The following is a 26,696-nucleotide window of genomic DNA, read 5'->3' as shown; positions in this document are numbered from 1 at the left end:
TCACTGTCAAAGTGGCGCCAAAATGAATGGCAGTCAATGGGATGTTAACGGCAGATGATGGCTTCGTAGCATTAAAATGGCTCCATGGGAGCTACGCTTAGAGAGGATAGGCTTAGGGCTTACCCCCTTGGCAGTGACCAGTGACAGACATCACAGGACTCCTCCCGCCGTGTATCTACGGTATCGCCAGACGGACGACAGAGGGCGGTAATACAACACTGCAGAGAAAGGCGATGAGAAATAGCAGAAGAAGAAGCTGCAGTATGTAACAACTATAGACAGTTAAAGAAAACAACCGGGTTACAACAACAAGCCAAACAGACAGGTGACCTGATTTTCTGTAGGGTTTAAAGTTGTAAGTCATATAACGTTAACCTGCATTCACAAATGTACTACATTTGTAATACAAATGTAAGGCTGGTTTCATTCAGTTTTTAATCGTCAGTGTGTTGAAGTAAAATATCTTGTTCTGAATTATTTTGCCGTCGAAATCTTAATGGTAGGCTACCAGCTAGCAGGGAAGCTTCTTCATTAGTTACAACTTAACTTCAAGTTTTCTATAGCTAGCTAACAGCTGTCGACGTGAATGACCAACCTGCAATTTCACCCCTGGCCTCGAAGGAAAATACACCTAAAAAGGCATGTTATGTGATTTGTGACAGTCAGTTAATATCTAGTGAGCTTAGCTCTAGCTTTGTTACTATGTACTGCCAGCATTATTAATGTGGTAAAAATAAGGAAATTCATTACCAAGGGAAAAGTGAAAAACCTTGAGGTACTCTCAGTCAATAACTTTATTGCTGCCAATTTGGTTTGCAGACAGATAATATCAAGACGCAGTTAACCATAAACCAAAGCCAGAATAAAAAGGATTAAATGTGAATCCAAGAGTAAACCCAATTAACCCAGATTCCAAAATTCAAAAGGCTGAAAAATTCTTCAGTCTGGCTAAGAAACAGTACAATGGGAATGAAACAGGTCTATTGCCAACACACAGGGGATGTTTTAGTCATTTTAGTGTAATCAGCTGCAACCCAAAAGGGTCAACCACATCTCATATTCTTAACCTCTATGAACAATAGATATTCAGAGCTGTAACCAAAGTAGCCATATTATTCCCTTGCTTCATTGCCAACACTATGTAGTCTTTTTTAAGATTATTTGTACTAGTTGTAGCCTATTCAATTGCATCACTGCTTCTTGACAAAAAGATATTCTATTATTTCTGTAATATATCTCTTACCTGACAGACTAAGTAACCTTTCTTTCCAAGATCATTTATTAACTATTTAGCTTTTTTAACTTTTTCTTTTCTTATCCACAGGAGTGTACCAGAAATGAGTGGCACTTTCCACCTCCTGGTTTCCCGCAGTGACTTCTACCATGGCCGGTTTCTGCTCTTGTCTCGACAGTCCATGTTGCCCAGAACGCTCAGTTCCAAGCCCCAGATCAGTCGCAGCCTGCAAGAGAGCTACAGGTTGTTGCAACTGCCTGACGAGGGACACGAAAGTCCTGCTCAGGTGAAAGAGGCGTACTTGCGCCTCGCCAAACTCTACCACCCAGACTCTGGGGCTCCGACTGCAGATGCAGTGCTGTTTGCTCGTGTTGAGGAGGCCTATCGTGCTGTGCTGGCACATCAGAGCAAGTCCAAGCAACCGGATGAAGGGAAGGAAGTGGAAGATGAGGATAAGTCCAGAGGTACAGCTTTTCCACACAGACACTACCTCAGTTACGAGGGTGTGGGTTTGGGCACGCCCAGCCAGCGTGAGCGTCAGTACCGGCAGATTCGCATCGACCGGGCATCTGAGCAGGTTTTGAACTACCGTCAGAGGGAGCATGAGAGGGCTGCCGCTGCAGAAGGGATGCTTGTGGAGCGGGACGTACGTCAGCGCAGCCGAAAGATCAGGATCACCCAGGCTGTGGAACGGCTTGTGGAGGACCTGATCCAGGAGTCCATGGCCCGAGGAGACTTCAAAAATCTGAGTGGCACTGGAAAGCCCCTTAACAAGTTTGAGCACAATCCATACGCTGATCCTATGACCCACAACCTGAACCGCATCCTCATAGACAATGGTTACCAGCCACCCTGGGTCGTCACTCAACGAGACATCCGAGACACCACTGCACAGATCCGAAACAGGTTATTAGAGGGGAGGGCCAGGCTCGGCGACCCCATGACCCCCAACGAGAACAGCCAATGGGAGCAACTGTGTGCATCTGTAGAGGAGGAGTTGGTGAAACTTAACAAGACAGTGGACAGTTACAACCTCATCGTACCAATGCTCAACATGCAAATGGTTCACTTCAGTTTGTCACGAGAAATTGACCGAGCTGTGAAGGGAGCCTGTCAATACAGACTGGACCAGCAGAGAGAGAGAGAAAAGGAGAGAGATAGGAGAAAGGAAGAGAAAAAAAGAGCCAATGCAGAAACTATGCCTAAAAACACCAAACAGGGCCTGATGTATTGGATGAAGCTTGTGCTCAGATTAAAACACTAGAACTCTGGATCTAAGAGAGCAGAACAATTATTTGATATAAGTGTTTAATTAGCTTGCACTCAAACCAATCATTACAGTCCATAGGGCAATTATTTCAGACAGACCTGTTCACCTGCTTTTTTTCTAAACACTCTGAATCAAAGTCAGGGACAATGGTGCCATAGATTTAACTCTGTGTTACTACTGTTATTGTCCAGATATGCAAGATTGTCATCAGGTGTTAGTGGAAGAGCAGTGTTAACTTTAAAGTGTGAGAAACAGCACGTGTTGATTACTAAACTTAGAGCATGAGGCAATTTGATGATCCAACGTGTTTCTGTGAAATTACTGATCAGAAAATTTGAAAAAATCTTGTGTTACAGAGTTTTACATTTTGGAATGTGGGAAATGTTTAAATAGCTGAATGTCTCATTCTAGTCTGGCAGCTGCTCCAGCGTTGCAGGGTTGCAGATGACGATGGGCTCTTTACTACCGGCTCCATTGTTTGCAGCTTCCCCGTGCAGAGCTTGAGCCACGGCCCTGGGCGGAGTAATCACCTTGGTCCAGTCGTGGGCAATGTACTGGTGGTACGGATCGTGAGAGCTCTCCAGCTTCTTGGAGCGAATGTAGCTGAGCATGATGCCGAATGTGAAGAAGCTGAACATGCCAACCACCAAGATGATATACATCATGCCCTGAGACTGAGCATGGGCCCGGGCTCCAGTCTGCGCAGCCGGCTGGGTAGTGTAGTTCTGAGGTATCTGTGAAGACAGTATACTGGTGCTGTTGAGGCAGTGCTGCAGGAAGGAGAGCAGGAGCGACTGCAGCTCTGTTGTGTTGATGTGTGACATCGCTGACCTCTGCTGGATGCTCAGCAAACTGCAACTGAGGAGGAAGAGATGTAAGCAAAAGATTCATGTCAATTTAAAAATCACTTTATTTCTGCATAAATTACACAATTTCACTATTGCATTAGGTAGCTTAATTAATAACTGAATTATTTCTGCAAACCTGCCTAAGTACTGAAAGAGAAAACAGACAAATAAGAAATAGATAATTTCTGAATTGCAGATCACAAGTTGCTAAAATAGTTTACATGTTTTTCTTCAAAATAGGCTTTGATAGAAAGAGAGCATATTAAGACATCAGAAAAAAAGATGAAGGGGCCAAGTGAGAAGCATAATAATCAGGAATGGGATTATGTCAGAGTGGGAAATTGAACCACATCTTACAGTGATTTGGAATAAAACCCATTTATCCAGAATTAATAAATGAGTGTTGAGTGACATTTTAGAATGTCGTCATTTGTCGTCATTACACATAAAATATGTTCTTTGACTCCTACCCAACAAACAGGAGCTTGAATGCTGGGTACACTTCCTTTCGGAGTTAGTTCAGATGTTAGGATAGTGGAGGTGAGGTAATATACAGTATATAAATGGATTCCAACAAATTATACATGCACATAACTGTTCAAGCTTTGTTCAGTAGAACTAAAAACCTACCTTTCAATGATCTGGAATCAATTTCTGCCGTGGTTAGCATCAGCATTCAGGTATCTCCTGTAGAACTAGAAGCAGCTGGTCTCAGACTACACCTTGAATACAAGCTACAACCCCCCCACCCCCCTCCTTGTGCTGGTCATTATGTGCCCTCCTTCATGCTCATGCTTTTACGCAGAAGAGATATTCAGCATGTTCATCTTGTCAACACGTTTAATGAATGGAGGAGGTCACAGGGCAAGGTGAAAAGCTCAGTATAGTGAGACAGCTGCGTAGCATGACTTCAACCGCTGTCCTGTATGGTGCAATCAGCTCAAATGAACAGTTTAGTGTAGTTGAACATGTTTGGAGTTAGGAAGTCGTCTTTAAGTCAGACCTCATTTAGGAAAGTTGATCTGGTAAGATGCCATGTAAATCATTAGAAAATGTGTCAAATTGGCTTTATTATATATTATGTTATGACTGCATGTGAAAAAGTCTACCCGCAGGTAATCGGGGACAAACCAATACTAAGAATAACTTTCCATCATGGTTTGTGGCTCAAGACTGGTGTTTGAACCATAGACCGTATATATATTGATGGACAGAGCATCCGGTTCGGAAAAGTGCAACCACTGCGGAAGTAACTTAAACCTGCATTCTATCCATAGACCGTATATATACGGTCTATGGTTTGAACCCAGTTTGGACAGCGTGTATGTTGGTTTTAATCAATGATTGTCTCATTTATTAAAAAAATAATATCTCTGATGTGCTGAATTTGCAGTAAGAGGAGAAGAAGGCGCCGGTGTCGAGCTGCAGCAGGAGAACAAAGCTGCTTTCAGACTGGGGGTAGTTTGGACCGTCTGCCACCCAGCTCCGAGTAGATTGAGTTACAACACAATCACCTCCAAATGTCCTTTTAACTGTGTGTGTGTGTGTGTGTGTGTGTGTGTGTGTGTGTGTGTGTGTGTGTGTGTGTGTGTGTGTGTGTGTGTGTGTGTGTGTGTGTGTGTGTGTGTGTGTGTGTGTGTGTGTGTGTGTGTGTGTGCATGTGTGTGTGTGCGCGTGCTTATCTTCTTTCGTGGGATTGGCAGGCACAGCAAAGTCAAGAGATCAATGTTTTATTTTCTCCAAAACCAATTGTTTTTAGATGTATATTTAAAAAAATACATTATTAAACATAAAGTGCACAGGAAACATCCCAGGCAACATCCAGTAAACGTATGCAGTTCTTTAACAGCAAAGCATTGTCAAAGATAACACCAATTAAGTCATTTGTTCAGAGGCAGCAAGGGCGGTGGACAAAAATGATTGACAAAAACATTTATTTAATTTCGATTCATTTACAAAATTGGACAACCATAGAAAAGGACAAATAAGTTTAGAGGAACTGAACAGTGTTTCTGCCTGTAGACACTGTTAAATAAAGACATCTTGCTTATGCTTAACACTAAGTGATATCAATATAATGTTTCAATTGCACATTAAAATATCAAGATACAAAGACTTCTTAGATACCCGGCAGGTCATATTAATGACATTGAATAACTCTCATTTGGTATTATTAAGACATTGGTTAAAATAAAAAACTAAGAGCACATAATTGCTTATTTGTATTTTTTTAAATGATGGTAAAAACATAATTTTTTGGCATTTCAGCTTCTGTTGTGTGGTTAAAAGAGATGTAATAGAAATGAGTTGCTAGAAAGGCCATGGGTTGCCATTGACACTATAAGTCAATTATTTGATCAGTTTATTTAATTAATTGTTGGGCATATGATGTTTGGCTCTGGTAATTAAATTAATTGTTTAAAGAATATTATTTTAATGATTATTAAATACTAAAAAGCCATTTAATTCTATAGAATTAAATGGCTTTTTAATTGGTTATTTCTTTTCAAAAACCTTTTAAAGTACTTTTTTTCACAAATCAAGTGTACACATTTTAATAACTAGGTGGAAAATCGGCCATCTGCACCATCAGCTTGTCTTTACAGTTGATCGTACAGGTTGCACGTACGACCGCGTGACCACGCTATTCAAAGTCAACCTGTTTTACAGTAGTTTTGTCTTAATTAGCAAAACCACGGTACAGTAAGGAAGCTTGACTCTTGCAGAGATCTTTTTACCTGGTGGATACAAAATGAAACAAGACAGTTAAAGAGGAAGACATTCTTTCATACATGATGAATAAATGTTACCACATTTAAAAAATAAATAAATAATAAATAACTAAATCAGATGTGAAAGCCAGTAAATCTGTGTGATGGTGAAAGATAAATCTAACTCACTGGTAATATTACTCTAGCTGCACCCCATCACAGTCGTCTTTCGATTCTAACAGCCTGGAAATATAAAAAGAAAAAGTGTTATTTAGATTAGAGATGTTCCGATACCAGTATCGCAATCACCTCTGATATCGCCTAAAACGTTGTTATCGGGAATAACTGGAGTTTCTCCGATCCGATACCACGTATCGAAGAAAAAGAAAGGAAATCTAAATTTAATTAGTTTATGTTCTTTTTCGGTTATAACTGACAGTCAAACTGGATGATAAGAGTTCTGTGGCATTGATTGTTTGTGTAAGTTCATGTTTCACAAGGAGTTTAACCTGAGCCAGACCGACAACAAAGATAGAAGTCATATCACATATGTACAGGGATAGTAGTGTACAGTTGTTTAAACACAATAACATATATGACACACTGGTTCGGGTATCAGAATAGTATCGGGAAGCAAAAAATGGTATCGGACCATCCCTAATTTAGATGTGAGAAACGGCATAGGGCAAAACAATACCTCATTATAGAAAGTATTTTTTATACATTTAGAAATTACAAACCATACACTGAGGCTGTGAACGCGTCCCAGGACCATAAGAGAAGATAGACGGGAGGAAGGGAAGACAAAACACATGCAGACACATGCACAGACAGACCTGCTGATGCAAGTTGACTGTGGTGAAGACAAAAATAATAATTTGGTCCAACAATCTTATATATATTTAGTATACTGTAAATAATCTATGGCATTATTTAAGGCCGCTGACCCCAGTGTGTTGGTTAAATGCTTAAAGATAAATCCGAAATGAATCATCTTAGTAAGTCATCACATTAAATACAAGTGACTCACTGTGCCTGAGCCTTGAGAGCTTTACGGGCCTCCCGACCTTCATGCTCCTCCGAAATCTTATGGTAACAGTAGACCAGAACCACAATGAGCCACAGCTGCAGAACCACAATCAGGACGTACATGACAATCTCTGAGATCACTGCTGTCAGCTCCCGATTGGCTGGGAAAGAGGAACATCCAATGTAACATTAGAGAGGAAGCATGGCCACCAGGCCAAAGACTCTGTTGTGGAGATGTGTTGAGGATGTAGCTGCTCTAAAGTCAAAAATCATCTAAACAGTTGAGATAAGCCTGAACACGCACAGTCAAAGGGTTTTATCGCACAGGTTTACTGGAAAATAACTCAGAATGAGTTCTACTTAAAAAAGAATCTTCTGTCCTTCGGGCCTTTTGTTGCATGTATCACATATCCATTTGAAGTTAGATGGTTTCCTTAAAATAACTATTGCTGAGGTGAAATTATCCAATATTTTACAAAAAAAGAAAAGATAAAAGAAAAGTAGGACTGTAGAAATGTAGTAGTACTTTCTTATTTACAGTCTCATTAATCAGGATTCATTTTGATTATTTTGATATATATATATATATATATATATATATATATATATATATATATATATATATATATATATATATATATATATATATATAGTATAAGTACTTTTAATTGAGTGAATGATCTGCTTACTTCCTCTACCACTGCTGACAGCCAGCCTTTTCCCAGGTACACCCCACCTTACCTATAGCCACCACGTTGAGCTCGAACTCTTTCTCCACAGTGACGTGCTCGTCATACTTGGGCAGATGGAGGGTGCGGAGGATTGTGCAGCGGTACGTCCCTGTGTCATTGAAGGTGACGTTATGAATGTAAACGGCTCCTATCTGAATATCGCTGTTGTTCGATCCATGCCACACCAGACGCTCGCTGAAATCTTCATTGATGATGTTAGCACTGGGGTGGTCATAGTGGAAAATCTGATAAATGGAAATAAATGAGAATTTTATGAATATTCGTGAATTTCAGGGAAGGAGTGAAGAGCATGCAACATACCCTCTAATGGGATACTCTATATACTATAACTTATTTTTATATAGTAGGCAGTAGTAGACCATAATATACATTTATTCCTTAGTACTTACAAAAGATAGACAGTTTGTGTTAGATTTGTTCTTCTAAAACAGAAGATACATACACACACACTACCGGTTAAAAGTTTGGGGTCACTTAGAAATGTCCATTGCACTCCATTGTAGACAGAATACCCGCTGAGATCAGTTACATTGTTTTTAACCAAGGCAGCAGTTTTCAGATTACATTATGTGCTTCCATAATTGCAAAAGGGTTCTACAATGTTTTTCTAGTTAGTTTTTTATTTTTATTTTATTTTTTTGGAGCTATTCTTTGGCAATACTTTATGGCACAGTTGCTTAAGGCACCCTGATAGTAGAAGAATGACCTTTTTCAATCACAAACTATAACTAGATTTAACAGTTCCTTTAAAGACGTTGGAGGACTCACATGCCTGAACTCCTCCTCTCCCAGCGGTTTGAAGTGCCAGTCTACAGTGGCTCGGGCAGGCACCTCCTCTCTTCTCTTACATGAGATGCAGCCCAGCAGGAATCCTTCTCCTGCCACAGCTTCAGTCAGGGAGTCCACCTCCGCACAGCCGCCATGGCACTGGGACACTGCAGAGGGAGGGGAAGAAGACACAGAAGTAGAAAAAAACCATTTATTTTATATTAAAAAAACAAGAAGAGGGAAAAGGAGACAAAGATGCAAGAGGAGAGAGACATAGGAAAGGAAGAACATGCACGTGTATTCTGATAGTGACACATTTTCATTTACCATTTAGACTCTAGAAACTAGAGTATACTGTATAATACATCTAAATATAATATCAATACTAGTTTTACATTATCTATTAGCCACAATAATTAAAGCTAGAAGTTTAAGTTCTCTGTAAGACAATTGTTTTTATGTCTCTTATAACGTCCTCTATGTCTAAGTCTCAAATGATGAAGCTAATGTGTCAGAGATTTTCATTTCATCTAAAAGAAATTGTATTCAAGAACATAGTCTTATTTAGTATGTTTGGAAAGGGACGTGGGGATGAATTATCTATTATGAATGCACACGATTTATTTTAAATTAGTCCGATATATAAAGCTTAAATGCTAAAACATTGGGTGTTCAGAACCTATGTGTTTTTAAATCAATATATAAAAAACGTTATAGTCTAATGGTGGCCTCTCTTATGTTTATTACAACTTTTGATTGTTTTATGACATTATATGACAAAGCTCTGAGGACCCTGAAAAGAAAGAAACACACTTTAAAATGTGCAGTTTCAACCACCAACATTAATAGTTTCTCATAAAGGTAGGGACATGAATGTTTTTGGACTTACCGAAAAGATTGACGCCGATAAAAAGAGACAAGTGGAATATCATTTCTGCTGGAGCAACTTATGGCCAACTGTTGAACAAAATATTGGACTTCCCTTGCAGTAAACCGAGAAATATCTGTGCTGATTAAGATTACATTACTGGGATAATGCCTCTTGATCCCTGAATAATTCCATAATCTCCATTTCAAACCAGTTCACCATTTGATCCAGAGTATCAGTCCATCAGTGCAACAAACTCGCATTTCTTAAAAGTAAAAAATGACTGAGAGCTTCAGAACACAGACAATGTTTACTAAAAGACTTGAGTCTCGGTGTGTTCTTTGCAGTAGTTTTAAGTCTCCCCTGCAATCCAGTCTGACTTAAAGTCTGCTATATTTAGAGTGTGTGAATCCAGGAGACGTTGTGAGTGTCAAAAGCCTGCAGGAAACCTGAGACCTGATCCCGGACTACAGCATGACCATCTAATATCAGACTACATACGTGTTTCTTCTGATTGATAGAACGACAAAGGAAAGTTCTCTGTACGAGGACAAGGTTTCAACGTCCTAAAAAAAAATCTTTTTTTAGTGGTGCTTTTTTATTAATATTTAAGGTATTATGCAGGTACGGGTAATGTGTTCTTTTGCTTGCCTTGAAATTATCTTTGCTTCAAAGAAATAATACTGTTCTATGCAGTGGCTTTTATACTCATTTTAATAACAAAATAAAAAAGCAGCAGGTCTGGCATGCAAAATAATCCCTGACATGTTTTGTTAAACAAATTCTTTCTGACAAACATGTGCAGAGTGGAGCAAACAACTATGGGGGGCTTAAAGGGATAGCTACCTTGAAATGCAATATAAATGTATGTTTTGTCTGTAAATAAATGCTGCTTTCTCCTGTCCCTTTCCAAAGGTCAGAGGTCACGGTCAGCTACGGTCAGAACCCTGCTGTTCTTTGCTCAAGGACACTTCAACAGAGACACATTTGCTCCTGTGTTTTGAAATTAAGGGTATAAAACATGTATATTGAGGTTTTATCGAGGATTTCACGCTTTTTTCATAAACTTTTTTTTTAATTTCTGTTTTTTCATCTGTTTCTTGTTTTTTAGCCACTGCAATCTAATTCAAAGTGCTAAACTGACAATTAACATTCTTTTTTCTGTCTTGTTTGGTGAATCTGTCATGAAATTTGGTATTAATAACTACTGATTTTCCGCCCTGGGTGCCGCTCCAAACTAAATTAATTTATCATCAATAAATCGTTTAACCAATAATTCCATTCCCTCTAGTTCTTAAGTCTACTGTATTGCTTATCTTCTTATCAGTTTGACATCTTCCATTAAAGGATCTGACAGTTAGTCAATGCCAGTTGGCTGGTCCAAAAAAACAAGGCCACTGAAGTCAAGGCTGACAAAACAGACATTGACTGAAGGCCTCAACTTGCGTGCTGATTAAAGTGGCAAACAGATTCACGTGGTCAGTACGGTCAGCGTGGTGACGTGATTAATGTAGTGAATTGTTTTTCTTTGGGAATACCTTGTGACATGCCAGGTCACATCAAACATGTCCCCCTCTGAGACCATACGTACATTAAAAAGACGCACAGCATACACGGGTTGCATACAAGCTGTGTTTCTGCCAGTTCGGCTGCGTGTATGTGCTTGTGTGTGTCCATGTGTTTTGGCAGCATTAGAGGTCATTGATGTTGTCATGTGATGTAACCGGATGACACAGTGAAGCACTTGATAAGGGTCCTAGCCTCTTTTAACCTTGTGGTAGCCTAAGAATGATAATGACAATACAAATCAGCCAGAGAAATTTTGAGAATTAGACACAGGGTGAAATAAAGCCCTTGGGTTGGCACACACATGACGGGGGAAACTTCAAGGAAATGTTGACATATGATAAACCCTGTGTGTGTGTGTGTGTGTCTGTGTGTTGTGTATATGGGAGGGTGGGCTGCACCTCTGTCACTCTACACACGCATACACACAGTGAGTAACACACCCCCTTTCTCGCTATGCTGGTGATGTTTTTTTATTTTTAGCACATATCGAGTTTCCAGTCCCCCGATTCAGCAGCCTGAGGTGCTCAGCAACACAACTCCCTGTATACTGGAACCGCTTCTTGCCTGCTTGGCTGCATATGAAACACAGATGCAGTTGGTTCTCTGTTGAAGTGGAGTCGGTGAAGTGTTGATTACAGGAGGCGGTTACAGGGAGTGAGAAGACGGAGGATGCCTGGAAAACCTATGAAGATTTGGAAAATGCCAAGTCATTGTGATGCTAATCCATCGATTTGAAAGGATTCAAAAGCAACTACTGGCTGAAAAGCAAAACTGACAGGCAGGTAAAACAAATTCATTACAACAAAAGTTGTGCATATCTTCAGGATATACAGTATGTTGTTTAATACTGTATAGTCCTTAAAAAAAAAGTCTTTGACTTTACTTCTATCAGGGCTTCTAAAGTTTCGTTGTTAAAGTCTGTCATAGTGTGTCTTTTAAAAAAAGTCTGGTACGTTGAGGGCTCAACATTATGTAAATAAGATTGAATCATGCAAAATATGTATGTGTGTGGGAATTAGAAACAAGATAGAGTTGAAGTAGTACTTCTTGTGCAGTGCACTAAAACTGTTAGGTTCTTTTAAATCCACAAGAGCTTAAACTATTAGTCAATTAATCAATTAGCTGATCAACGCAAATCTAAGCTGCAATTATGTTGATCATCTATTCATTAATTAAGTTATTTTCCAGCCAAAAATGCCTAACATTTTACATTCCAGATTCATTTGTGAGGATTTGTGATAGAAAACTGAATATATTTAAGTTGTTGGTCGGACAAAACATGTAATTTGAAGATGCTACTCTGGACTTTAGCAAACCTTGATGGCCATGTTTTACCATTAACGCAAATTATAATTTTCTTAATTAATTGAAAAAGTTGCAATTTTCCCCCAATTAATCTGGAAATAAATCAACAATGAACGAATTACCAAAAATGTACATAATTTCAGTCATGTAATTGTATGTTATTTGTTTCAGCTTCAGACAAGGTGACTTGTCATTGGCCTTGTTTACTGTCTATGTTCTGGAGGAGAAGATATCCAATCTCTTACACGCTGCATCCTACCTCTAATAGTTCATGACACCATATGAAGCGATGCTGCTGCAGGAGGAGGGGGGTGAGATGAATATGCCTATTTGTCATACATAATATGTCATACTGCCTTTTTGTTGCTGCTAAAATGATCCATAATCAATTACTTTTTTAAAGGGAACTCTGGCTAATAAGGACTCACAAACTTCACATTCAGTTTAATCGCAATTTAATGACTGCACATAACCGTTTTAGACACAAGAGGTCGCAATGTTTCTGTCCATTAATTTTGGTCACACAACAGCTCCCTTCAAATTACTCTGAAATCTGTGGATTTACCTGTAGGTCTTGTATAGGTCATCGTATACTGAGAAAACTTGCTGCAGTGTCTTTGCTACGAAAGTACTATGACCGAAACTGTATGGGACCGCTTACTTTTTTTCTCTGTAGGCTAACTGCAGGCCCAGTGCATGCATGCAACGTGGTCGATTTGTTAGAATCTAATGATTAGATTGTAGTTGTTCAAGTATAAAGCAAATGTTCGATGTTTTTAGGTTGTTTGAGGTTGTTGACACTTTTCTTCTTCTCTCGCCACATCCTCTGGACAGTTATTTTCCCGGACTGTACCACAAAGTTTGTCTGAGGGGTGTCCTTGTTGCTTTGCTGATAGTTGTGTACAGATTACATATTAATAAACGTCTTTAGTTTTTATAATATGCAGAATGCCTATGTTTAGAGTGTTCGTGGATTTGTTTCGTGTTCAGATACGTAAAAGGGACAATACTTTTCTAGACAAGACTTCGTGTTACCCCCACCTACTCGGCCGAGTGACTGGCGTTCGTTTTCACTTTTCGACCAAAAACTATTGTCTGTTACTTTAAACCCGAGTTAGTACACCATAAATGCTAAGCTAACTTTGGTTGTTAGCTTTACATTTAGTTTCATACCAGTGTTTTGTACCCTGTCGTTTAAAAGGGACAATGGGAGACGTCGGCGTGGTACTTTATCTGCTGGAAGTTAAAGCCTTCTAGCCACATAGTCATCTTTTGTGAGCTGTCGGCCTTCAGAGGCCGGGGGGCTAAGGTAGCTACACTTGGCTGTGTGAAGCGTTAGCTGGCTAGAGGCTAACTGTTAGCTGCAGCCGGCAGATGCGTCTTTACGCAGCTAAGAATGTTGATGTGTTCCTGTGAAAAAGTGGATTTTAACATTACTTCCCGCACTGTCGCTCGGCTTGTTTTCGAAGCCGAGCAAGATAACCGAAACGGAGGAAACTCATCCAATGGGAGGTAGGAATTCCAACTTTAGTCTTCCCAGGCTGCAGCGTTTTATACTGTGTAGTTATATTAAACCCGATTTCATCCCGATAGCCTCTTTTGTGATTAACTGCCACAATGAAGTCGTGCCAACAGATATCAGTGGTTGGCGGCGTTTCACATAACTGCAGTTCATTCAAGTGCTGTGTTTCTTAAGACAAAATGAACAGAGCAACAACAATGTTGACTGATGCACTTGATATCAGAAGAGCAGCTGTTCCTCAACACTTGCTTCACACTGCAGACACGTATTTGCTTGTTTGTGCCGAAGTGTTCCTCGTCTGATATGGCTGTGGTTCGAGTGTAGTGTTTTGCGATTATATCTTATATTTTATCTTTTATTATCTTATATCTTGGCCTGTGTTTACTGGCAAAAACGATCATACTTGTGTGAACCAAAGAGTGAAGGCTGCACGGGGGATTATGATGGATTACTCTGGACAAACAAATCTATAACAAGATTGGTCTTGTTCAAACAGATCACAGCAAATACTGTCAGACGTGCTCGGCCCTTGCCTTGGAAGTGTCTGCTTTGAAGGCAAACAATGGAGTGACATACACATACAATCCTTCCCTGTTGGAGGACACATCTGCAGTATGTTTATTTATGTAGTTATGACCTTGATAGCTTTTAGTGGCAATTAGACCATGTTATAAGATTTATGAACTATGTATTTTCAAAAGATGTTGTCTGTCTACTACAGTGTTGCCTACACAGTTGCTGTGTGAGATTGTGTGTTATTCTTTGTGGAGTGTTTTAAGACCAGCTGTGTTTTTTTAAGTCTAAGGTTTGGGAATTCGTGTTCTTGGATTTAGTACCTGCTATTTGCCCAGGGACTGATATGTAAGGGGTTTTCTTGCAACACACAGAGGTTCAGTTTTTCTCTTGGTGTCCCATGTTCCCCCAGTTTTGGCTATTTCTGAGTTACTTGAAGGGAGAAAATCTTAAAATATGAAGCTAAAGGGATCATCAATTCCCCAAACCTAGGCAAAACCTACATGCTATATATATACACACACATTCTATTGATTGACCCTCTAATGGGAACAGTACTTCATTGCAAATACATCATCATATGATACCTCATATTCCCAGAACTGGCAAAGCAGACAGTATCAAAGACTAGACAGAAATAGCCGTGGTCTTGCAGACATTTGTTTTTGTGCTAAAAACCTTTTTAGAAAGTGGCAGTAAGTCAGATGTAGACCTGCTTTTTGAATGCAAAGTTTCTGCTCTTGTCACTCCTCAGGTAGCTACTTCCAGACACAGATCTGTCTTTGTCTGAGACTTCAACTCTTGCAAAGATGAGCCTGATTATGCAAATGCAGACTTGCAGTCTGCCAAAGGGAAGGGAGCAGGGGAATACTGAAGAAAGAGAATGCAAGAGGTGCTGAGGAGGAAGGGGTGAAGTTCTATAAGCTTAACACAAGAAAAAGGACGATGGAGCATTAAGTCACTCTTTCGCCAACATAAATCCAGATCGGACAACTGGAAATAGATTGCCCAATGAACACAATTGAGGGGGCATGTGACATTATGTGACAATCCGTCTAGCTTCCTGTTGCATCGTTTTCACATCTACAACAGTGTTGACTTGTGAAAAGCGGTTTCATCTCTTGGAAAATGTTTACTTACCCAACACTTAACAGAAAATATGGAGTATACTGAACCATCTTTACTTTAGGATAGTGTTACTTTATGTTAGATTTGATTTGCCCAGAGGGACTGTTTTATTGTGTTTACCCATCCTGTTTCTAAAATAAATCAGACACAAGCCTGACTAGACTATCTTGGTCTGTCATCGTGGGTCAATCTTAACTTTAAAAATGCAACAAGCCCATGTCGGTGCCCGTCATATGATTTAAAGAGAAAAGTGAGCCCTGAAAAGCTTTGAAGATGAATATGTCCTCTCCTGTGGGACTAGAAGGCATCACTCTGGCACAGCCCATTCCGGTTCCAACGCTGACTATCCTGCCCCCATCCTCTGATACGGAGTCCTGGTCTCGCTCACCTAGCCCCAGACCTTCACGCTCTAGGCGCCATGGTCGATCCCACCGCAGCAGGACCCGAACCAGGAAATGTAATGAGGAAGAGCAAAGCTGCACTCCTAAGCGACAATGGTGCAAAACACCGCATATTGTAATAGAGGAAACTGCTGACAAGGGCACTATTCGACATCGCAGCCCCTCGCCCTCTCCCTCTGTGGCCAGTCAGAGAGAGGGGGAAGAGCAAAATGAGGACAGCCCTTCACAGGACCTCCTCCTGCCGCCGTCTCGTTCCTGGTCTCATAGTCCCTCTCCCAGCCGGCGCTCCCGTTGGTCCCTCAGGAGCCTGCTCAGCAGAGACTCTGACTGGGAGAGCTGCAGGTTAGTGTGCTGGATTCATCCCTAAATAACCAGCCAAAGATTAAAGAAATTATAATGAAATAAAGCGCTAGTGTGCCACATTCCTTCCTTCATTCATTCAGTTGACAGTTTTCTCTTTGAGAATGGGCTGACTCATCTTACAGCACCAGCACCTCCATAAGGTTCAGTGGCTTAAGGAGAGCAACCACACCGTCAGCACTATGTTTGACTGTCTCATGGGTATTTCACACAATCAGCTTTGTCAAACCTCAGCCAATTTGCATTCAGGCCTTCTGAGACCAGATTTGGCTGCAATGACTGACTGGAGTGAGTAGCCTCTCATTTGTGCTGGGTGGTTGGGAATTAAAAAAAAAGCTGTACATCTGACAGATTTACGCTCAGTCGACTTTTCTCAAATGCTACAGAAGGTCATCTATTTTGGATCAGGGTGGCATAAATTAGCTAATGGCTAAAACTAGTGATGACAAATTACTCTGTCAAAAAACTTGAGTTGATTCATGCTACACTATGACATTATAAAAAAAGAAAGAAAAGCAGGCTACACTCGGGTGGTTGAACTTCAGTGAGGAACAAGAAATGTCCTTGCTACCCTGAACTAAGAAATCATACATAGCTACTTAATACAGTATTCCCTGCAATTGATTGGTATTTTAAAAGAATAGGATACCCTTTAAAGAAGGATGACCTGCTAAATAAGAGAACGGCAAGGTTGTTTAAACTGTAAACAAAGAAATGAGACGGCTGTTGTGGCAATGAATAAGAACAGAGCTGGGTCACAGGGAGCTAGAGGCGGGGTTCATGCGCCATTTATCCTTCCTCTGAAGCATGACATCACTTTTAGCCAATGCGAACAGGCTCTTAGTCTGATGATGTCACGCGAGCCCAATCAGAGGAGGTTCTGGGGACCACTGCAGAGGGTGATCCTCTTGTGCTCCACATGAACAGCTGTGCCCTTGTCCTCTTTATTTACACATCATTTTATTGACCCAGTTTAGGGCTGCAACTAACAACTAATTTCACTTTTGATAAAATGTCAGAAAATTGTGAAAAGTGTTAATCAGTGTTTTCCAAAGCCCAAAAGGAAATCCTCAAATATCGTTGTTTGTCCACAACTGAAAAATATTCAATTTACTGTCATAGAGAAATTTAGAAACTAGAAACAATTTACATTTAAGAAGCTGGAATCAGAGAACTTAAACTTCTTTTTCTTCATAAAAATGACAACGATTAATCGATTATCAAAATAGTTGCCAATTAATTTAATAGTATGCTTATAAAGCAATGGAAAGATTAAGGATTAAATGTTTGGTTAATCCTAACACGCCTTGTCAGAATACTGCTCCAGCCTATAAATGTCTAGGATTAAGTAAACCATAGATCAGATAAACTATGAAAGAAATAATTAACCCTATTTACTTGGGGCGTGCAAAAAAAGAGATTCATTCATATCGCAATTCAAGCTCTACAGATTAAAAATCGATTCATAACATTTTTATTTTTTTCTGTTTTGTAATGCCGTGTATACTATTACATAGGTAAAGTAACTACATGTACATACTCCGATTAATTTTTTAATTGAGAATCGGTTTTGAATAAAAAAAAAGATTTTCAATTGAATCTTAAGTCTAAATATCGATATCAAATTGTGACATTTTCTGAATCGTGCACGCCTACTATTCACACTTGGCACTAAAACTAATCTTTGGTCATCTAATTCTGCTTCAAATTTAAATAAATGATGGCAAGAAAACCAAATTGAGGACTTTGACTTTGAGCATGACAGGCTTTCCAATCACAGTAGATTTGCATTTTTCAAACAACTTGGACAAGACTGTAACATCTTCACCAAAGGCGAGCTGCTGCGCTCTTATGGCAAATGTTTATTTCTCATGTTTAACAGTGGAAAGTTTATTTGCTGATAAAATGGTCTGTGGGGAACTCCGCTGACACGAATGCCAATCAAGAGTTGTTGTGAACCGCAGTCAGTCAAAACTAAATCTTCTCATTATTGAATTTCATCATGTCAGTGGGGACAAGGCTGACATTACATGTTCTTTATTTGGCTTCCTTATAGAAAGTTATTGCAGCAGCTATGCAATAAGCCTATGATTATGTCAAAATGTCATTTGAGATTGAGAAGATCAGGAATTATGGGTGAGAAAATGAGGTCTTGCAAGTGAGTACTACATAGTCTTGGTAATCGTGTTATAATTCTATAGTTACATATAGTGATTTTATAAGTATTATTGAAACTTGTGTTTTAACTTTTAAATAAAGCAGTCTTTGATCAACTTTAAACACTGGTTAGATGCAAGGCCAGGTCTAAAGACCCCTGTTGACCTATTTGCACGGTTACAGTGTTGGTCTGAAAGACGTACATGTCTGAACAGGGTCTATACATATATCATGCCTTAAAACCAGGCCTGCTAAAAGGCACCTTAGACATTAGGCCTGCATTATTAATCCTTGTAAAATGGTGACCTCACCCTGTTCACGATTTAAATTTTAAATAATTTAGATTTTTTTTTTAATTACTTTGATTCTCATTGAATTTTATGAGCTACATCTTTCTTTTGTTAGTTTTAAAAGACTGTATAAAATAGGTTAGGGTTAGGCATAGGGTTATTCATTGAAGCTTTTATGTTTACAGGCTTGTGGTGATGCGTAATGTGCTATAGGTGCCAAAGAAAATCTGTTTGGTTCTGCCAATTTGTTTTGTGTTGTCATGGTTCATGTGTGCAACTAACCTCCCACTTTGTCAGGGGGGGAAAAAGAGCAAGAATCGTGATATCAATTCTAAGCTAAAAATATTGTGATTCATATTTTTCCCTGTATCGTGCAGGCATATAGACAGATTGTTGCACAGCAAATTACTAAAATAGGGGGACCCATAGAATATGTATCAGAAGAAGAAGTAGGAATGTATTCTCCCTAAGTCCCGCAAGGGGCAATTCATTTTTTCACTCTTGTTATATACAGTATATCCACACACACAGGCCCAAATACAGGTACAACCATGCAGGAGAAAATGGAGAAACATCCGAGTGAGTGGGCCGCCTCAAATGATGGCGCCCATAGCAGTGATAGGATTCAGGGAGGACACCAAAAGATTTTTGTTGCTAAGCTTGTGAGGCTTCTAAGCAAATTAGATGTCAGAGGTGGCTTCAATGGTTTTCTTGTGTTTTTAGTTGTATCTTCTGTGCCTGTCAGTTTCCACCTTAGTCAATTGAGGCATTTTATTTTAAAACATCTAATTCAACCCAAATATCTTTCTTCCTGACCGTGGCCAGAAATGACAAATCTGCTAGTGTGACTACTTGCAGTACAAGGACACTGATGAAACAGTCAATACCTTTGTATGTTCCATAAAAATCTCCAACATAGTGACCCGCTGACTGATTGCGATTGATTGTAATTGCGACCTCGCTTTATTTTCTGCCACGTAGTATCGGTTCAGCTTTGACTTTACCTGGTTCACATAGTCTACATAAAGTTTAGTCCAAATTCAGTTGGTTTGTTTACATTCACTCTGTCTGATTATCAATCCAATTTTGGAGCTGATTTCAGATGTTCTTCTAGAGTTTATTTCACTGTTACTGGTCAGTATGTCATGGCCAGCTCCATTGTATTTACTTTGAACCTGTGGTTTTTTGGTAATGATCTTTTTTTTAGTGGTTTGTTTTACATTATGGATTGTGCTTACCCTAGACTCTGGTGTTTATGCCAGAAGCTACATCTGATTAGCCAGAATACATTACTCGGCCCTTTCTCTTGCTCTGTTGAAATAAGAAATTTTCTGGCAGAAAAGAAAAGACATAGAAGTAGCACTTTTACATTGCGTATATCCAACTCCTGAACATTTATTCCGCTATTCTTCTAAACTCCATTTAGTGTCTGTCTTGCCCCTTCCTCGATTTCCACCCAGCTCATGAAACTCCACGCCATTATTATAGGCCATTGGCAAACCTCAGGAAAACAGATTACACAGAGGGAGCCTGGATGGTGGAGATGTTGGCCTAGCTCAGCCCAGCCTGGATTATGATGTGGACTCTAATCCAGAGGGATGGACAGAGAGATTGAGGGTTAAGGGATTGCATGGGCTCTGGGCTATGGCCAGGTGGATTCACCACAGGCAGCTATGGTCTGTGGATTTACAATGTTAGTCATGTCTAACCTGTTTAGTTTTTTTGTGTTTTTTTTACTTCCATCTGACATTGTGAAGGTATTCATCACAAGTAATAAGAAGTCTAATAACATCTCTTTTTTTTTATTTTGGACATTTAATTTTTTGAAACATGTAGACTGAAATAGGGCTGTATAACCTGGGGGCTGTATAATCTGCCGAGAATGTACTTGAATCAATTTTGGTCTATATAATATCAGAAATTAGTCAGACGTTCTTATGACAATTTCCCAGAGACCAGAAGGTGTTTGTCAAGCTGCTTATTTCATCCAACCAACAGTCCAAAACCAAAATATATTTAAGTCACTATCACAGAGGAATAAGAAATAGGCATATAGCTACATGTGAGGAGTCGGAACCATTGGAATTTTGGAACTTCTGCTTAAAAATGGCAAAGGCCTACCCACCAATAATAAAAATATTACACTAATTGTTTACTTATGGGGATCAATCTAAGTCTCTTAAAACACACAGTACATGTGTTGGAAATGCTACAGATCCCCATATATGAATCTGAAAATTTAATTTCTCACGCTTGTTTTGGTCCTCTGTTTGGTTATGAATAGAGGAAGCATACAGAGCATGCAATAGTCACGATTTCACATGCTGAAAAAGGCATCCATTACAAAGATAACTATGTTGGTAAATGTGATTTGTGGTCCCTCTTAATTCAGATAAACCCCCTCAGTTTGGACTATGCCTTGACTATATTTTCCTCATTGGTTCCCCCAGTTTAGCACCACCTAACTATAAAAAAGCAAGGCCTGACTCAACACATGGAGCCGCCTCCTCCTCTTCCCTCCCTTCACCCACCCTCTCCCTTGTTGCAAAGGGGATTACGGATGGACGCAGAGACTGCAGCCCGTTACTGGATCCTGCTAACGACATAAAGAGCAGCAGTCCGTCCGGTACCTGGCTGCAAAATGCAGTGGAGGTCGGCAAATATGAGAAAATAACATCCGACCGCTGGACGGTGGACGATGGGCGCATTTCTACCCCGAGACTGAGCGATGAAAACAAGGCAGAGGAGCGGACAAACACCCCTATAGCGTCTGGCTTGCTTTAGCGGCATACACACATACACAGACACGCCAGAAACACCATATTGATACAATAGTGAGCTGCAGCGCGTGAGTGTTCTTGTGGATATCAGTTGGATCGCAAACGCCTCATGACATGTTCGAGTAAGTGATAAAAGAGAGTCTCCTCTAGTGTAATGAATAGCCTACATGCTATGCAGTGATCTCTCTGTGGTCCTCATATCCCGTCCATGGATGTGTGTCGTGGTCAGATGACTCACAGCTTTGCAAATCCTACTGATGACATGGGTGAGACAGGTGCTAGTTTGTGTAAAAACAGGTGTACAGCCACAGTCTATTAGCAGTGTGAACTGATAGCTAGCTGTAGGTTTATGTCCATGCTGTCGGTGCTCATTCATTCTAACGTTACTAACGGTAAAGCACCTGCCAACCCATTTCACTGACCATAGCAGCCGCCACCCTTGCACAATCTACTGCTTCGTGATTTTAACGAATTGTATAATTCGTATGAATTATCATATATTGCGTTATTTGCGTGTTTATTCAGTTATATGGCTATCTAGTGTTATTGGACTGGATTGTTTTTGGTAGCTGGACGGTTGTGCTAGCTGTCTCGACAGCTCATCTTTTTCGCTCGCTTCGCTTTATTATTATTATTATTCAAGGTTAACTACACCAGATAGTAGCCTACCAGAGATCCGATTTGACAATTGTGACACGTTATGTTGCCGGTTAGACTTTTACATAATGTGCTGCTGACGGATTGTAAACACATCATGGCAGTTTCACAGCATGCTCACACTCAGTTGCATTGACCTACCGTTGCGCACAACAAGCCTCTTAACAGCAACCTGCTGCCCGATTGTGCTAGAAGGTGATCATTTGACTCCCCCTTTCCCTCTCTAGCTTCCGTCACTGACACCAGTAGTGTGCTAATATTGAGGGGGGATGAGTTAAAACGTTGGATAGACACCAGTAAGAATGATCTCGTGTTGCTTGGTTAGACACCTTGGTTGCATGAGTCAATCCTTTTCTCAACCAGCATGTTGTGGAGGGGATGGGGAAAGTTGCACAGGATGCTGACCAACTTGGACTGCATCCTCTTCTCAGTAACCACTTTTTTTTAGAGAGGCTTTTTTGCCCAACTCCACCCTTTCACCACTCAGTCTAGTTAAGACTCCAGTTGGGCTAGAGAAAGAGAAAACTGAGAGCTAGATATTCATACAGACTTTAATTGAGGGATTCACCACTCGCAGCATAAAAAGGACGGGGAATTTGTACAATAATCATCTTCATCAATATGGAGGGAGCAAAAACATGACAGCTTGTGTCAAAGCAATGGTTAACTCTATTGGCGATAGTTTGAGGTAAGCACGTGTTTGGTGTGTGCAGAGCAGTTTGGTTCAAAGGGAGTAAATTAGGTGATGAGTAGTGGGGAAATGTAGCCCAGAAGCAGCCACTGCAGCATACTGTTGAGTAAGTGAGCAGAGCATTAAACAAGTTGAAGGCTATCTTATGTGTAGAGTTTACTTATATAAAGCAAGAACGTGGGCAGCTACATCTAATTCAAGGTGTCTGCTTGGGATAAGGGAATGGACAGTGGTAAACAATTGTGTGTGTTTAAAAGACAAATGCGCATTTCTAAGATGACTAATGGTGATAGTGGCGGTTGTTTTGCTTACAGAGGAATGAGGTGAAACCATGGAAACTGTGTTGTGGCTTAAACATAGTAATTTACACTTATCACTGGCCTGAACATTAGATGCAAATGTTTTGGCAGCAGTATGACCCTGATGAGGACACTAGAGTCTGAACCATTATTTTGTGTTTAAAGGTGAAGTCAGAATTTCTAGAGAAAGAATGTTATTTGAATTAAACACCCAGAAAAATTCATATTTGTATACCAAGTTGGCAAAGTAATATTTCCAATCTTATTTACATTTTATTATAATGGTGTAACTCTGTTTCTCGTGGGAGAGGGAAGAGATATTTGCTGAATTTCAGAGATAAAGCATATCAAATGTAAAATAAAATCAATGGCAATCATAAATAAATGGATGTCTTGAAATTGTTTAGTCCTTTTTAGTCGATTGTCATAGTTGTTATTGGTCACATTTCTGTCAACTGACAAATTGTTTGAGTCCTGCCCATCCTGTTAATTCAAAGTCATGACAACTGTGTAGCCTTTTTCTGCGTTATCTATGATGGTGCGTTTAGTCTTGATATTCCTGGTAGTGTATTTCTAAGGGGAAATGCGGGTCTTGTGTTGTGTAGTAACACTTCTTGATTGGACAGTCTTCTTGATTTGACAGTCTTAAGTCCCATTACTGAAAGGCTTTAAATACCCTGACTGTCTGGCTGCTGTACCAGTCAAAGTTCAGCTGATCAAATTGTTTGTTTTTTCTCTGGTCTTCAGTAGGCAGTTTGAGATGGCATGCTGTTATCAAATAGGAAACGCCCGCAGCTTTTAATTTTGAATTTAAATATGAAATGAACTTACTTCTCTCTCTCTCCTCTGAGTTAAGTCTCTCTCTCTCTGTCATTTTTTTTTCTCCAGTACGGCCAGTAACTCTCCACGTAGCACCCCCGGCAGCTCTCCCTCCCTGCGGCGCAGGGTCCTCGGGGGAGGCAGGGCCAGTGAGAGTGAGGGAGGAGGAGAGAAGAGCAGCATTGGAGGAGGAGGCGGTTCAGATAGCCCTCTGCCCTCCATACCTTCTGCCTCCTCCCTCACATCTGCCTACCCACTTGCTTCTCGCCACTTCAGCCGCAATGCCAAGGTAACTCACAATATCCGCTGATTAAGGTGATATGATATAGATGGGTGCTTAGCTTAATTTCTAAATCTACTGCTGGCGAGAGGTCTGTAGATATGGAGAGGTGAGGCTAAAGGCAAGCGCTTACTACCAGTGCTCCAATTCAGTATACAGTATGATTGCTATGTAAGCTTCATGTGTTTGCGTAGAAGACTCAAATCTCTTATGGCATCGCAGTGACATAACTAAATCAAACATGTTGATAATATACCATGACTATTTATTCTGCAATCTTGTGGTGTCTTATCTAAAGACTCAAACCATTTCTGTGAGGACTTTGGACAGTTTGATCTAAAACATTTAATAACAAGCTAACAAACAGTTGCACATGAAGGCATCATTCTAAGAGATTTGGATCTGAATTTTAGCTGCATTTTCTGTAATGCAATGCTGTAAACTAAGAATGCTTTCAAAAATCGAAGTATTAATAATTTATTTTCATCCATTAACAAAATACAGTGAATGAACAGAAGAAGAATCTAAAACAAATCAATGTTTTGTGTGAATACACTTTTTCCTCAAGACAGCATCAGTTCTTCTTAGTACACTTGCACACAGTTTTTGAAGGAACTCGGCTGGTAGGTTGTTCCGAATATCTTGGAGAACTAACCACAGATCTTCTGTGGGTGTAGGCTTCCTCAAATCCTTTTGTCTCTTCATGTAATCCCAGACACACTAGATGATACTGAGATCAGGACTCTGTGGGGGCCATGCCATCACTTCCAGGACTTCTTGTTCTTCTTTACACTGAAGATAGTTTCTAATGACCTTGGCTGTATGTTTAGGGTTGTTGTCCTGCTGCAGAATAAATTCGGCGGGGCCAATCATACAACTCCCTGATGGTATTTTATGATTGATAAGCATCTGCCTGTATGTATGTAGATCCGAAGGGGGAGTGGAGGGGGTACAATTTCCCTTAAACGGGAGTTTCAAAAACTCGTGCTTTGACGACCGTTATCTGCCGGCCCAAATAGCAACGCAGATTTTGGTGCCACTGAAAGTCCTTCTGTGCTGCTCTCTGATGCTAAGAAACAGACGGTAGAGGCAACTGAAACATCACCTAACGCATGTAAACGCCAATAAACACTACACTTGGCAGCAGATAATGTTAGCCTAACGTTAGTTAGCAGCTGGATTAACACTATTTCACTGTAGAGAATTCCAACAACAGTCTGCAGCTGCCGTTGTCTGAAAAACAACACGGGGGGTGGTGATAAATAAAGAGGTGTCACCTTTTTCAGCCCTTCTGAGTTTACAGGTATGTCCTATGTTTTCATGCATAGTTGAGTTGCTTGGTCTTGTTTCCATGTCGGCTTTTTGGCGGCAGCTTTTCCGTGAAGACCACTTCTGGCCAGACTTCTTGGACTTAGTAGATGGGTGTACCTGAGTACCACTGGTTTCTGCAATTTCGGAGCTGACCTCACTGCTGGACATCTCCTGATTTTTGAAGGGAAATAAGCTTGAAGTGTTTTCATTTGCTGCACTAGGTTTCCTAGGCCGATCACTACGATCCTCAACGTTGTCTGCTTTTTGCAAGTGTGCCAATGAGAATTGATGCTGGTTTGAAGGCAGAGGGTAGTAACGCCAAGTATTGATGTGATTTATTTCTTTTGTTTGATAACTACATTTGTAAATTGAGAATAAAAACAAACATGATATCTTTATATATATCTGTTAGTGAACTTCGTGGACTTTAAAATGTTGGCATGTTTGCTCTCTGTCAATTTACCCAGCCAGTTCCTGTAGTTCTGTATGCCTGAGGGTTTCATACAAGCTTTCACATCTCTTTTATCTCAGTCTCATTGTTGTGAAAAGAACAGCTTGTTACTAATGATACTAATGACTGTTCATGACAGATGGTCACTGACACGCACCTTTTTTAAATGGAGAAGTGCTGAAAACAAAACCTCAGGTTACATGAAACAGGCTTAGCATGTGGCCCTGGACTGGCAGGATCACATGCATACAGATATTGAAGTTTGTTACTTTTTAATACTGTTAACTACTAAATAAGCTGTTTGTTCTTTTTACAGAAAATGCAGAGCTGGTACAATGTAAGTACACATTAACAGCCTTTCATTTCACATTTCCACTCAAGCTACATGATTTTGCTGAGGTTTGTGTGTTTGAGTTCCGGTTGAGTGGAACTAGTTACCAAGTAAAATGCTTATCAATGAAGAACTGTTAATCTTTTAGATATTAAGCCAAACATTCCAGCCTAGACCTGATGTGCTGGTTAGTTGTGGAGTGAAATAACACGTTCCATTTCCTGTCCTCACCCTAAGGTTCTCAGTCCTACATACAAACAGCGGAACGAGGACTTTCGTAAACTCTTTAAGAAACTTCCTGACACAGAGCGACTTATAGTGGGTGAGTGAGACACATACTGTAGGTGTTAAA

At 40.1% G+C, this 26,696-nt stretch overlaps 4 protein-coding genes across 10 annotated transcripts in view; 2 read left to right on the top strand and 2 right to left on the bottom strand.

The window, feature by feature from the left end:
• Positions 1–149: 149 nt before the first annotated feature.
• On the top strand, positions 150–3,767 carry dnajc28 (DnaJ (Hsp40) homolog, subfamily C, member 28). Of its 3 annotated transcripts, none has more exons than XM_034874386.1 (2): positions 150–322; positions 1,320–3,767. In XM_034874386.1, the coding sequence occupies exon 2, from the start codon at positions 1,338–1,340 to the stop codon at positions 2,496–2,498; it is 1,161 nt and encodes a 386-aa protein (XP_034730277.1). In that variant the 5' UTR covers positions 150–322; positions 1,320–1,337; the 3' UTR covers positions 2,499–3,767. The 3 variants fall into 3 exon arrangements, with proteins under 3 accessions (XP_034730277.1, XP_034730279.1, XP_034730278.1); XM_034874388.1 differs by having other exon boundaries at positions 162–261; positions 1,325–3,767; XM_034874387.1 differs by lacking the exon at positions 150–322 and adding an exon at positions 329–661 and having other exon boundaries at positions 1,325–3,767.
• Positions 2,632–3,358, bottom strand: LOC117946322 (potassium voltage-gated channel subfamily E member 1-like). The gene has a single exon (XM_034874390.1). The coding sequence runs from the start codon at positions 3,326–3,328 to the stop codon at positions 2,912–2,914; it is 417 nt and encodes a 138-aa protein (XP_034730281.1). The 5' UTR covers positions 3,329–3,358; the 3' UTR covers positions 2,632–2,911.
• A 1,358-nt stretch (positions 3,768–5,125) lies between the features above and the next one.
• On the bottom strand, positions 5,126–9,894 carry si:ch211-225p5.8 (uncharacterized protein LOC555567 homolog). Its single transcript, XM_034874389.1, has 6 exons — positions 9,502–9,894; positions 8,613–8,779; positions 7,834–8,068; positions 7,094–7,253; positions 6,253–6,306; positions 5,126–6,090 (listed from the first exon to the last, which is right to left on the bottom strand). The coding sequence occupies exons 1-5, from the start codon at positions 9,542–9,544 to the stop codon at positions 6,261–6,263; spliced, it is 651 nt and encodes a 216-aa protein (XP_034730280.1). The 5' UTR covers positions 9,545–9,894; the 3' UTR covers positions 5,126–6,090; positions 6,253–6,260.
• A 1,670-nt stretch (positions 9,895–11,564) lies between these two features.
• The window catches only part of gramd1a (GRAM domain containing 1A), a 33,699-nt gene continuing 18,567 nt past the window's right edge, over positions 11,565–26,696 (top strand). The window contains exons 1-6 of one of the 5 annotated variants that reach the window (XM_034873888.1): positions 11,565–11,831; positions 12,526–12,665; positions 15,144–16,260; positions 24,041–24,260; positions 26,330–26,350; positions 26,582–26,666. In XM_034873888.1, the coding sequence (XP_034729779.1) occupies positions 15,791–16,260; positions 24,041–24,260; positions 26,330–26,350; positions 26,582–26,666 (796 nt within the window). In that variant the 5' untranslated portion in view covers positions 11,565–11,831; positions 12,526–12,665; positions 15,144–15,790. Of the gene's footprint in view, positions 11,832–12,525; positions 12,666–13,306; positions 13,867–15,143; positions 16,261–21,255; positions 21,628–24,040; positions 24,261–26,329; positions 26,351–26,581; positions 26,667–26,696 lie in introns of those variants that run through there. The other 4 variants (XM_034873890.1, XM_034873889.1, XM_034873891.1 and 1 more) reach the window with 4 other exon arrangements.

This window comes from Etheostoma cragini, chromosome 6 (genome assembly GCF_013103735.1).
Source record: "Etheostoma cragini isolate CJK2018 chromosome 6, CSU_Ecrag_1.0, whole genome shotgun sequence".
NCBI classification, from domain to species: Eukaryota; Metazoa; Chordata; class Actinopteri; order Perciformes; family Percidae; genus Etheostoma; species Etheostoma cragini.
This window is presented reverse-complemented; position numbering and strand designations above follow the sequence as displayed.

Coding starts and splice junctions, on each gene's coding strand:
- dnajc28 (XM_034874386.1), top strand. CDS start 1,338: ATGAGTGGCACTTTCCACCTCCTGGTTTCCCGCAGTGACTTCTACCAT.
- LOC117946322 (XM_034874390.1), bottom strand. CDS start 3,328: ATGTCACACATCAACACAACAGAGCTGCAGTCGCTCCTGCTCTCCTTC.
- si:ch211-225p5.8 (XM_034874389.1), bottom strand. CDS start 9,544: ATGATATTCCACTTGTCTCTTTTTATCGGCGTCAATCTTTTCG. Junction 7,254..7,833: donor GCTCAACGTGGTGGCTATAG/GTAAGGTGGGGT, acceptor CCTCTTTCCCAG/CCAATCGGGAGCTGACAGCA. Junction 6,307..7,093: donor GCTCTCAAGGCTCAGGCACA/GTGAGTCACTTG, acceptor TTATATTTCCAG/GCTGTTAGAATCGAAAGACG.